Genomic DNA, 12,565 nt, shown 5'->3' with positions numbered 1-12,565 from the left:
GAGTGTCCGTCAGCCCCTCCCCCCTCATTGGGATGCGCGCGGGTTTGTACCGGGTTATATCTGTTCCTGCGCGCCCGGCCAACGCACTGTACTTTTCCAGCAGAAGGGAGAGTGGGGACCACACAGACTGTGCCCACTCCAAAGAATGACTTAGCCGCCCTCCCTGCACTGTAAACCACATCCCCGCAGTCCTGCACCACCGTCCCTGAGCCTGGGAGAAACTGCTCGGGATGCTGCTTGCGCATCTCATCAACGCAGCAGGCGGACGGCGAGAACAGCAGCGGTGCCGGCTGCTCTTTGCAGCCTGGCAGCTTTGCCAGCCTCCTCCTCCTCCTTGCTGTGACTCGTGATGCTGCCCCACAGCACAGAAGTGTTTAATCTGTGCCTCTTCTCCTCTGTAATGCAGTCGAGGAGTTTGGCACCCATTTCCATCAGGGCTGAGTTTGGTCTGATACTTTGAAATCTTGCCCGAGAGCAAGTATGTGAGGGCTGGTGGAGCATGAAGGAGGCGTGGGTTGTAAGCAGTGGGTACTCCCTGCCTTATTTTGATGGTTCTTCCTGTCAGTCCACTGTTCCCAATCCCAGACAAGAGGTCCCTCCCCACACTTGGATGATCTGTGGATGACTGTACCTATGTCTCTGAGATGAGTTGCGTGTGTTAATGTGAAACGCACAGCCTTGTGGTCAGGGCCTGTGCCAGGATTGTAAAGCACCTGGATGGGATTGAAACACAAGCTGTGCTTTAATGTTTATAAATTGGACACAAGTTCCTACCTAAAAGCTGTTTATTAGAATGTAGTAGGATTGAACAGGGCATTTATCTGCCCCTGGCAGTTTGACATCCAGAGGTGCTTACAGCAACTGGCAGGGATGGTATTTCATTAACTGGAGTGATAAATGTTAAATGTGTGCTTCATGGGCATCAGTGACCCCTGAGGAGAGTTACCATTTCCTAGTTAATTTGACAGGAGAGAGATTATAATCCAGACATTCTCTGAGTTTCATAAACAAAATCCTTCCTCTAAAGGACCGGGTTGGAATGGAAACTATGGGTAAGGATGAGCTTCAAGGCCTGTGACAAGCTGCAGAGAAGAAATGTGCTGCAATCCAGCTCCAGCTTCGTGCTGGAGGTTTTGCCTCGTGTATGTGCGCAAACATGTTCCTAAGGTACGAAGCCTTTTTCATCCAAGGATCGCAGAGGCTTTACAAAGGTTAATTAAAGAGAGTTCTTGTCTCTGTGTGCGGCAAGGGAGAGAGGCTCCATTTTGGGTGTGTAGAAACAGAAGCAGAGTGGAGTGTAATTACCTGGCTTTGCATTTTACCAGAAGGCTGGCAAAGCCAAGAGAGGTTTGCAGGGACTTTGACTCACAGTCCTTTTGCTTAAACACAAAGCCTTCTCCCCCTCTCTTTTTAGGATACATCTTAACTTCTGAAAAGTGCGCATCGCCTTGTTTAGCAGCTACAGCTTTACCTCCTTGTGCCTTAATTATATGCTAAAGTCTCCGTCCTTTTGTTTAGCTAATTTAAGAAGAGGGTGAGGGGCTCTTTACTGTGTCGGTTAGAATTTAGCATTAATTTAGTGTTCTCTGACACTTGAAAACCTGGCTAGGATTTGAGGCATTTTCTTTTCCTTTTTGCCTTTTACGACCTGCAGGTGTTTGGTGTGAGATAAAAGTAGATCCCAAAGTGAGATTTCACAGCACAAATTATCAAAGTGAAGATTCACTCTTGATGTAGTCTACGTGTGTGGCGGTAATTATGAAAAATAGTTCGGGATAATAGGGCCTTCAGGAATCCCAAGGCAGGCACTGGGAGGTTAACCCTTCCTCATCTAACCTGGCCTCCACGCTGCTGTCATCATCAGGTGAGCATGTGATGGGTTGGGTCAGGCAACTTCACAAACCGAGTGATACTACAGTCATTGAGAAAATTGGAGAGGTGACTGAGGACATGAAGTTCTGTTCCCAGGACGTGACTGTTTGGTCCCAGGTCACAGAGACCTTCTGGAAAGTGTTACTGGTACAGGCTGCTCGCCAGCTTTGAGGAATGGGGCACCTCTCAGACACAAATAAGTTGCTCTGTCACACCCAGGCAGCTGAGCATTACAGCCTGTGCCCATCATGGTGTTACTGGCATCAAAGTGGTGCTTTATAGGCAACACTTTCCTGAAAGAGATGGACATTCTCCAGCTCTGTAGTTACTGGCTCTTTCTGGACAGACTTGTCCTGAACACTTCCTTGGCAGATGTACTTCCAGGGTTGCTTTGAAAAGGTTCTTGCAGTGGCTTGTCATGTGCTGAATCTGTGTGGGGTAAAACAGAGGTTTGCCATGATGGCCAGCAGGACCTCTGGTTAATGGTTTTCCCTGAGCAGTGTCTTGCCAGCTGCTCCCAAAAGGTTTTTCCTGTGACCAGGGCAGCAGGGTTGGTGTGGGTGCAGAGCAGTGTGTGCACACCTGGCCACATTTCTTCCTGTGGGTCCTGCCCCCCGGCACACCACAACCAGGGCACCTGAAGCTCTGCCCCCTCATCCTATCTCCCATGAGAGCTGGGTGCGACCGGTAGCAGCTCTGCAGCCAGGTCCTTGGCAGGATTTTTGCAGCCAAGCCCATTTGTATGACACAGAATTGGGAAGAGCATTTGTTGGGCAGTTGCAGACACCCAGAGCTGTGGCTTGCCTCCCTCAGCGGTTCACATTTGCTTTTGTAGGTGACTGTTGGGATCTCTCAGGAAGCAGCAGCTCATCTGATCTCTTCTGCAGTCAAACCAAAGCGGATGGCTCCCATCTTCCTGGCAGCCCTGGAGCAGAGCCACGTGAGGCGAAGACAAACAGTCAGCCATTCCCAGGGATGGTGGGCTTCCCACCCCCATGGTGTTCAAATGGACACAAAACCTTTCCACCCAGCTCTGATCTTGATTTTAGGACAATTTTTTGGCTTGTGGGCAGCAAGGGGAGAGCAGAGCCTGAGCAGTCATATGGTCTCAGATACATAGGTCTGACTCCCCCATCACCTATCCAGCTGACACTGTGTGTGCAGCCCTAGCAATAGGACTCTCCTGAACCTCTTAGGGTTGGGATCACGAGGACTCTGCAGTCTTTTACTGCCTTCAGTCTCCAAGGCTAATTGTGCAGAGCCATGCTTCTTCTCCTTGCTGGTTTCTGCACCCCACTGTCCTTCCTCTGGCTGCCTGGAAGGAGTGTTTTTCACCATGCCCCTGCCCATCCTTTGGACTTTTCTGGTCCAGAGACAAGAATTTTCCTAATAAAACCGCACAGGTCTGGAGAACACCATTGCTTTCCGGAGATGCCTTACTGCCTTCACGCTGGCCCGAGTCCCCAGTGAGGGCCAGTAGTGGCTGCTGTGGTCCCTGGCCAATGTCTTGCAAGGGGCAGAGTGAGATCAAGCCACATGTGGGGCTCACAGAGGAGCCGCCTGTGCCGGCAGCAGTGGTGTGACAGACGCACATTGCACAGTGTGTGGTGTAATCCAGCCCCAGGACACTGCAGTGCTGCCCTCCCAACACACACAGCCACTCCTGTGCCCTTTGGTCACCTGTTTTAAAACTGATTATTGCAGCGGGCAACTGGGGCTGGGGCCTTCGGCATTGCAGGCTGCTCACTGTGCCCCAACCCAGCCCATCCCAGTGCCGTGGGGGAGAGCAGAGCACAGGGCCCTTCTCACTGGCAACCTGGCAACCTGCAGAGTTAATTTGGGGATGTGGAGATTCTCACCAGCACCCAGCACCCCTAGGACCTCTGCAGCAGCCTGCCCACCGAGGCTTGCTCCCTCTCAGCCAGGAGGCTGATTTCTGGATCCTGTCGTTTTCACTCCATCTCCCAGGAGCCAAGGTCCACAGCCGCGCCTGTGCCTCCCAGACGGGCCGGCAGACGGGAACTTCCTTCCAGGTCCTATAGACAGACATTTTATATACGTTAAAATACGTGTGTATATAAATATGGAAGGCAAGAGCTTGGGAGAGCTTGAGTCTAAATAAACTTGTATGTTTTAGGCTTTTAAAATGCTAATGTTGAATTTCAGGGGATGGGGGACGACAAGGGGATTGTTGGACTGAGGACCAAGACAGCTGATGAGCTTGGATCAGTGCCTTTACAATTCAAGGAAAAATGGGATAGTTTGGGAAGGAAAAAGGGATTTTCTTGTTTTTGTTTTTAGTAGAAAATAAAAGAAGCTGCCTTCTTATTTGCCTCCCTCCCCCAGCGCCAGAGCAGCGAGCGACTGGTGTTGTATGCATAAGCTATTCCTTTGTGCAACATCTAAATGGTTAATTGTGTTTGAGGAAGATGTACGGGCGAATGGAGGGACCACCCAGCAAGAGACAGACAAGAAAGAGCGATCTCTGAAATGTTTAACCAGAGAGAGAGCAAAGTTGTTTAAAAATATTTAATTTACAACATTCCACACTGCTGATTATAAATCGGCCGTCCAAAAACACTGCTGCGTGCGGGGAGGGATCCAGGCAGCATGAAACAAATTCTTGTGATTGTTTTTCCTATCTTCCTCCCTCCTTTCCTTGGGGAGTTTAACCCTGTGGCAGGATGCGGGTTGCCCCAGGCAGGGAAGGCAGCACTGTTCCCCAGAACTGCGGTCTCCAGTACGAACACCTGCGCCTGGGGCCGGGGTGCAGCCGCCTGCTGGCGCTGGGAGAGGAGCAACCAACCGGCAATGCTGGCAGCGGTGATGGGCGTGTTTGAGATGGTCAGTGGGTAATGGCCCCCCAGCCCCTTCCCTCTGATCTCCACCCCAGCACTAGGGTTCCCCAAAGCATCCAGCTGTCCTCCCAGGCAAGGAAAGCCATGAATCCCCTGGTGATGGGTTGAGAGATTGAGGAGGCAAACCTGGCCAGTTTGTGCCGCCCATGAGAGGTTGCTCACCATGGTGATGGTGATGCCTGCTCTTTGGGTTGGCAACTCAGCCGTGTCACCCAGCTATTTCCAGTGGCGCCAGGAAGGACCCAGGCCCTCACAGGGTCACTGAGCAACAGTGACATCTTCCCCTGCTTGGGCCTTTCTGCAAAGGGAGCGGTTGGTGCCAGATGCTGGGAAGAAGGGATTTGGCCGTGCTCTGCTTGCAGCCACCGCTGATCCACAGCTGGCTATGACGCACCTGGCCGCCCCAGCCATGCTCCCTCTGTGCAAGGGGCTGGGACTGCTCTGTGAGGAGTCCAGTCTGCACTGGATGGTGGCCAGACCATCCACCCCATCACCTGGGGATCGCCCCTCGATGGTCTCACCGTTATGTCCTTTCCAGTCTTCATAGCCCCTATTCTTCCTGTAGCAAGAGAGTTCTGGGAGAGGAGGCTCCTGGGAATGTCCCTGGAAGACTGGGCAGATGAAGGATGCACATGGTGGGGGTCTGCCCCTTGTTCTCCAGCCCTGTCATCATCCACCCTCATGGAGGTCGCCCGTGGGGTTGGAGAGCCACCGTACCTGGAGGGTGCTGCGGTAGGGAGGAGAGGCACAGCCCCTGGCTGGTGACCCCACTCCGTGGAAAGGATCTGAATGGGGCTGAGGGACGGGAGGGATGCAAGAGGAACCAGGATCCAAAAGTAGTGGCTGCTCTCACTATAGATCCCTCCTTGGCATCCTCTTGTAGATCCCAGCTTGGAGAGCAAAAGCCAGGGTGCTTTCACACCCCTGTTGCCCCAGGATCCCCGGCCATGCAGCTCCGGAGCCCAGTCAGTGGAGAGGGCAGGGGTCTTGCCTGTTCCTGGTCTCCTGGCAAGAAGGGGACACGGGGAGGACTGCAGGGCACTTTGCTGGGGATTGCCACACATTTCCTAACCCCTCATCAGCCAGGAAGCCTCGCTGGCCACCTGGACGCTTCCTCGCGTGCAGCGAGGGCCTGTGACAGCCCGAGGAATCGGGGTGGGTTTGGCTGCTTGCCCCGGTGGCGAGCTCGGCTCTCAGTGGCTGCACCGCTCCGGGCCCTGCCAGCCCCAGCCGGTGCCGGGAGCGAGAGCGGAGACAAAAGAGCTTGTGTCCGCCTGCCAGCAGCCGGCCCCGCCGAGCGGCCGCCCGCCCAATTAAACCGTGCCCACTTCCCATGCGGCAGGGGCGCCCGGCGGGCTCGCTGGCCCCCTCCCACCACCCACCGGCCCCAGGGGACCACCACCCTGTGGGGCCTCCCCTGCGTCCCTGCAGGCGCCAGCGCTTCCGTAGCCCTCGTCCAGCATGAATGCGCTCCCTTGGTCCCCCAGAGAGGGCACCTCCACCGGCTCGTGCTGTGGATGGCTCGCTCCATCCCCAAAACACCTCCTGTTCCCCCAGCTTTTCTCGCACCGCCCCGCCAGCGCAAGCAATGGAGTACTGAGCATCCCTCCCTGCTCCTGCTGCCCCCAAGGCTTGGATCAGGATGAGACCTGGCAGCAGCAAACTCTGCCGCGGCGGGAGCATCCCCACACCCCGTCCCGACCCACGGGGCCGGTGTCACATCCACTTAGTTGGCTCCGAAAATCCCTTGCCCTGACACCTTGTTAAATACCCACCAGGGGTCACAGTTCCTGGGATTCTTTTTCCTGCTTTCCCTTTACCCCGCTGAGACGTTTCGGTTGGCAGGAGCTCTCCCGCCGCTATTAGGTATCTTTCGGGGAACAAGAAACCTAGATCACTTACAAATTAATTTGGAGTTAAACCTACAGAAAATGAGAAACATGCTGCTTTGCAGGAGAGAGTGCTTGGCCAGCGATCAAGAAAAATACATCCAAACCGCCCGATGCGGCGGCTCGGCCGCGGCCGAGGATGGGGGCTGCGCACTCAAGGTAGCCGGCAGCTGTATTCGGGTGCACCTTAATAGAGCTGAGGCCTTTCCTCCCAGTTAAAAGGGAAGAAAAGGGAGTACCAAATTCCCACCATGTGGGGGAACGTGGGGAAGGCTGGCATGGGGTGCAGCACTGCAGCACGAGGGGGTCTGCCTGCTCCAGCAGCTTTGCCAGTGGGATGGGGACCAGGCACCCCATGGCATATAGACACCTTTGCACCAGCGTTTCCCCATCACTGCATCCCTGGGGCCACAGCAGCTTGTGCCAGGGCTGGTTCCCGAGAGGGGGGAGGATGCCATGTCCCCTCATCCCACGGCGCCTTGTGCCAGCCCTCTGGCCAGCAAGGTGCCGTTGGACGAGGGAATGTGGAGTGATGCAAAGGATCCTGAGCCCTTTGGCAGGCAGGTGGGAGCAGCCCCCTGTGCCAGGCACACCCGGAGGGTCACGGGTGCGCGTTTGGCCGCCACCGCGCATTGTGTCTGCGGCGCGAGCGGCTGTGCCGGGAGGGGGCCATGCGAGGGAGGCCGGGGCGGCGGAAGAGCAGTGATAAGATAAAAGGTCTGCTTTCCCATGCCGAGGAGCCCGGGGGGGGAACGCGGGGCGAGCGACGAGGCCACCCAGGTTTCAAGCACTCGGCCTCGGCGCCTGACCCCGGCACATTCAGAGAGCACTTCCTAAATTTGTCTCCTGTGTTCCTGACTCACAAGCAATTTCCTCACCCATAAAACGGCGTCGGCATGAAAGGACTGGCCGGGACACCAATTACTTGTCACCGTTTTACCACCCCGCTGCTCACCAGTTGCAGCCCCCGGCAGTGCCTGGCCAAGATCTGCCCCCTCCTCATGGAGCCCCTCTGCCCAGGGGGACATGGCAGCCAGGGTCCCCTGTGCCGGAAGGTGCAGTACAGCAGAGAGATCCCCAATGCTCGGCACCTGACGATGCCCCCAGGCAGAACCATACAGTGTCTCCAGTGCTCCCTGAAGGTATCACCCAGCCCAGCCTGCAATCAGGGGGACATAAGCCATCCCCAGGCCTCTCAGCCCTGTGCTGATGTCATCCCTGTGCTGGCATTGGTATTAAAGACGCTTCTACGTGTCTGCATGGGAGGAAGCAAGACTCCATCATCACAACTGTGGTAGCACCATGCTCAGTTCTGAGCACAGCCAATGGCCCTGACACAAAGCCCATGGATCCACGCTGGCACAGGGCATTGCCATTAGAGTGCCTCTGTGCCCTGCCTTGTCCCTGCTCCCTGTGCCTCTGTGCCACCTCATCTGTCTGTCCCTGGTCACCAGTGCCATGCCCAGTGCTGTCACATCCCCAGCTGCTCCCACACTCAGGGGATGTGGAGGGGAACAGACTGGTGCAGAAGGGCACAGAGTTGTGGAGGTGTCGGAAGGGTCTGAGCACAGCCGGGACTCCTGGGAAGCCCCCATCTGCCTCCCGGGAGTGGGGAGATGCTGTGCGGCTGTGGCTGCAGCCCGACCTTCCCCAGCAGCACTTACCCACTGTCCCTGCGAAAAATCACTCCAGCTCTGTGCCGGCAGTGAGAGAGGTTTGCCCAGGGCCTGGCGAGCACCACGGCGGCTGCTAAACGGGTTTTGTGGTGGGATTTAGGGACTTTTCTGCTGGGTAATTGATTTGCCCAGGCAGTAAAAGATCAAGGCAGGGGCTCAGACGGTGGCTCCCGGCATCTGCCCACTGAGCAGGCCAGGGCACGGGTGGCTTGGGGCATGGCCGAGGCCAGCAATCCCCAATGCCACGATGCACAGTATGGGGTGCCATGGCCCCACAGCGATGGCGCGGGTACTACGGTTCCACCCAGGAGCTCCCTTGCAGCACACCCACGCTCCTGCATCCTCGCACCCCCCTCCCCAACCCCACCACAAAACAGCCCCCAAAGTAGACAAAAGGGGCTGTTTGGGGACCTGCCACCTGCTAGTCCCCATCCTACAATACCGCAGTAAAGAGGCACCAAACAAAGGCCTTAAAATCCTAAAGGGGCCCATTCATTAGGGTGACAAAGGGGGAAAGAACTACATTATCATAATTAATCCCGGTGCTGGCGGTGGGTGGCAGGGCTCTCTGTCTTCCAAGGTGGTGTGGGGACGGCCGGTGTCACCACGTCCACACGCTATTGTGCGCCGTGGCCCTGCAGGGCTTAGGCGGGTTTTAAGCTCTGTAAACACCACAAGACCCCCGCCACAGCTACCAGGGATGCCGTCCTTCCCCCCAGCCCCTCCCCAGCCCTGGCTGTTTGTCTTCTTACTGCAGACCCCCCCAGAATCCCAGGGCTGGGATGGGTCCACTGTGCCCCCTCGGTGCACCTGCCCCTAAGACCGCTGGGGAGTGGGGAAGCGCCCGGAGCCCCAGGTCCTGCTGGTGGTGCTGGGATGGGGGCTTCCATGTAATATTTCCCATGGAGAGTTACTCCAGGTGTGATGTGGCAGCGACTGCTCAGGCTTTCCCTGGCCTGGAAGATGGGGCTTTAACCCTTCCCTGCTATCTTACCCCTGTGTGGGTGGACAAAGTGGACTCTGACCTGTGGTCCATCTGTTGGTTGTTCCCTGCTCTTTGGGAGGCACAGGGAAACTGAGGCACGGTGTGGCATGCAGAGGTGCATGGGGGGTTTAAGGGATGTTAACACCCTATCTCCAATCCCCTCCGGTGGATGCTCTCTCCCTTCTCCATCCCTTGAGACACATCATCTCTTGGGACACACAGGTACTGGCTAAGGAAGCAATGGGGCCAGGGACACACAGACATTGCCTGTCCATCTGTGGGGCCCTCCCTGCACCCCCAGCTCTCCGGCCACCTCGATGGGGTCCCAGTGCTGGGTGCTGTGCAGCCCTGAGGACCCTGCGAGCCTGCGCCTGGCTCTGGGCCGTGGCCAGCGGGCAGTGCCGGTGGTTGGGAGAGCACCATCTGGTTTCCAACTAACTAACGCCCGGCGCTGGCTCCCGGCAGACGAGTTGCTGCTGCGGCGACGGCTGTTTACAGCGTGTTGAGGCTCTGGCATGTCCCTGCCAAGTCCCCTCTGCTTCTGCCCCCGGCCACGGGGCTCTGGGACTGCATGGTGGCCGTGCAAAGCCCAGTTCCACGCCCCAGCCTCTGCCCAGTCTCTGCTTGCCCGGAGGATGCTGCTGCCCGCCGAGGCTGTTGTCCTGGGCTGCCCTTCCTGAGGAGTGCTCGCTGTGGCGGGGCTCCTGCCACGGGGTTTTCACATCTCCTTTGCTCAGCGGGGTGGGACACGCAGTGTGGGGACAGGGTGGACTCCCTGGACACTCCGTTCTCTCTGTGGGTGCTCTGTGGGTGCGGTGCCCTGCGCTTCACAGCTCCCACCGCATCCTGCCAGCTCACCCCGGCATCTCCCTGTGGCGGGGGCGAGGGGCGAGGGTGGGCAGAGCCCCAGGTGGCCCCTGCGCGGGGCTCCCCCCTCGCACCCGCAGCTCCCACAGCCACCAGTGCCACAGAGACACTGCGCAGGGTGGGGGCTGTGCGGAGCCATTTGCCTTTAATTGAATTTATTTGTTACAACCCCAAACAATGTAAAGCAGGCTTCTCCCAGGCTCCAGCTGCCTGCCTGCCCATTAAAATACCATCTAGAACAGCAAATCCCCCCTCCCGCCTTGATATAAAACAGCCGGTCAGCAAGAAGCGGCAAGAGAAGTCTCCCTGCGTGCAAGCCGAGCCCCTGTCCCCATCCTGCTCCCCCAAGGCCGGTGGCCTGCAGGGCTCCCAGTCCCCTTTCGGGTGGCTCCAGGGGAAATATGTGCCCTGCAGGGAGACTCAAAGCCCATCTCTGTGGCGTCAGGGCAGGGCAGGCTGAGCCCTGTCCTGCCCACAGACGTTTTCCAGTTGGGTTTTCAATCCTCACTGGTGTGGCAGGATCTGGCCCTGTCACTGGCATTGTCACTCCTGCTGCAAAGCTTGGGATCCCCAAACCAGCTGCCCTCCTGTCAAGCCCTATAGCCTCTTGCTTGGGGTGCAAATCACCACACCATGATGGTGCCCCCATGGCACAAAGGTCCTGAGGCGAGCTGGTCTCTGGGGACCACAGTGGCAGCGGGTGGGCAGTGGAACAGGAGTGCATGGTGTGGAGCAGGCAGGGGTGCCAGGGGTGATCCTGTCCTGCATGGTGCTCCTGTGGCACAGCACCCTGCTGCCAGCATGCATGAGCCAGGATGGGGTCATGGAAGCTGGTCCTGCAGCACTGGGTGCCCATGCCCTAGGAAAACCTTTGATACCCTGGGATGGGGCAAAGCCAGCTCATCCCCAGGCCCTGGCAGACACTGAGCGGGTCTCCATGGACCATTCCATGACTTTTCTGAGGACATTGATGACATTTCCCAGGGTGCAGGGCAGCGGTGGGAGAGCCCCAGGTGGAAACCAATGATGACAGATAGGGAGCTGATGGGGAACATGGGGTGGGGGAACCAGCCATGCTGGAAAGGAGGACAACAACTTATATTTAAAATACTAAGCTGATAAAAAGCTGCAGCTGCCCAGCGGTAGTGAGGGTCCACTGGGAAGGGGAATGGTGGAGCTGTTAATAGCAATCAGGCAGCAGAAGTGCTGAATAGCTGTTTCCCTTCTGTATTTGGGGACACGCCAGATGCTACAGGCCTATCGCTGGACGAGGGAGAAACCCTTTACGTGCCGCTAAGGCCCAGGAGAGCTTGGCAGCAGCAGGTTGGGCTGGTGGGGGCTGTGACTGGGGGGCATGGAGAAACTGCCCCAGGAACTCAGTTTATTTATCAGGGTTTCCCCCATTTTTGGCCAGTAAGGAAACACCAAGTTGAGCATCTCCGGCATTACTCCAAGGGAGAGATGGGGGCATTGCACATGGGTTGGGTGTTCCATGTTGGTTTACCAACCTCCCTGGGTGCCCTCAGCAGCTCCTTGGGGCACCTTTCAAGGTGGGAGCAGCACCAGGTCTATCCAATAAAGACCTGAGAAAGGAGTGAAATGAGCAGAGAAATAATCCAAAGCACCCCACAAATTATTGGTGGCATTTACCCCCAGCACACTTCCTGTGCCCCATGGTTGGGGTTTCTGTGCCCCCTGCCTCCAGCTCTGGCGTGTTGGGCTTGGCTCCCCATGGCAGGGGACGGGGCAGCGCTTGTGGGTGCACCCAAGGAGTGGAGCATCTTCCTGCCCCCCACTATGGCCTGGAGGAATACCTGGCCTTTAGGGAGAGCAGCTGGCACTGGGGGTGGGCGGACAGCCTGCTTTTGTGGGGGGGGATGGATTTTCTGGGGAAAAGGCATTAATTGGGATACCTGCTCCTTTGGGGGAGGACACCTGGCCCTTGAAGAAGAGATACCCGTCTCTTGGGATGGCTGTAAGAGAGATGCACAGACTCTGGGAGAGCACTGCCTTTCCCTTGATATAGCTATGTGGGGGCTGCCAAGCCCCTTGGGTGGTGGCAGGATATCCAGCCTTTAGGAGGGCTGCCTATCTCTTGGGAAGTAGCTGTGGGAAGATGCCTGGCCCTGGAAGGGATACCTGGCCTTTGGGGTGGCTATGGGGGGGGTCTGCCCAGCACTGGGGAGAGGGAGCATATGGGGGAATGCCTGGACCAAGGAGGGTGCCTATGCGGGGGGGCCGGGGGCGGGTCATCCTCGGGGAGAGACTATGGGCACAACACCCTGCCCTTGGGACACCCTTAGGAGGGATGTGCATCCCTTGGGGCATCTCCAGGGGGCTGCCTGCCCTTTGCGGAGTAGCTGTGGAAGAAGGATGTAGGGAATGCTTTACTTGTCGGGTCCCCATCCTCGGGGAGAC

At 57.1% G+C, this 12,565-nt stretch overlaps 1 protein-coding gene across 1 annotated transcript in view; it reads left to right on the top strand.

The window, feature by feature from the left end:
* Nucleotides 1-7,515: 7,515 nt before the first annotated feature.
* The window catches only part of PTCH2 (patched 2), a 26,759-nt gene continuing 21,709 nt past the window's right edge, over nt 7,516-12,565 (top strand). The window contains exon 1 of the mRNA XM_042031055.1: nt 7,516-7,761. Coding sequence (XP_041886989.1) covers nt 7,516-7,761 — 246 coding nt within the window. The remainder of the gene's footprint in view (nt 7,762-12,565) is intronic.

The sequence above is a fragment of the Corvus kubaryi genome, unplaced genomic scaffold (assembly GCF_017639235.1).
Source record: "Corvus kubaryi isolate FWS band 111438036 unplaced genomic scaffold, C.kubaryi_AGA036_p1.0 37334, whole genome shotgun sequence".
Classification (NCBI taxonomy): domain Eukaryota; kingdom Metazoa; phylum Chordata; class Aves; order Passeriformes; family Corvidae; genus Corvus; species Corvus kubaryi.
Note: the sequence above shows the minus strand (reverse complement) of the source record. Positions and strands in the feature narration are given on the sequence as shown.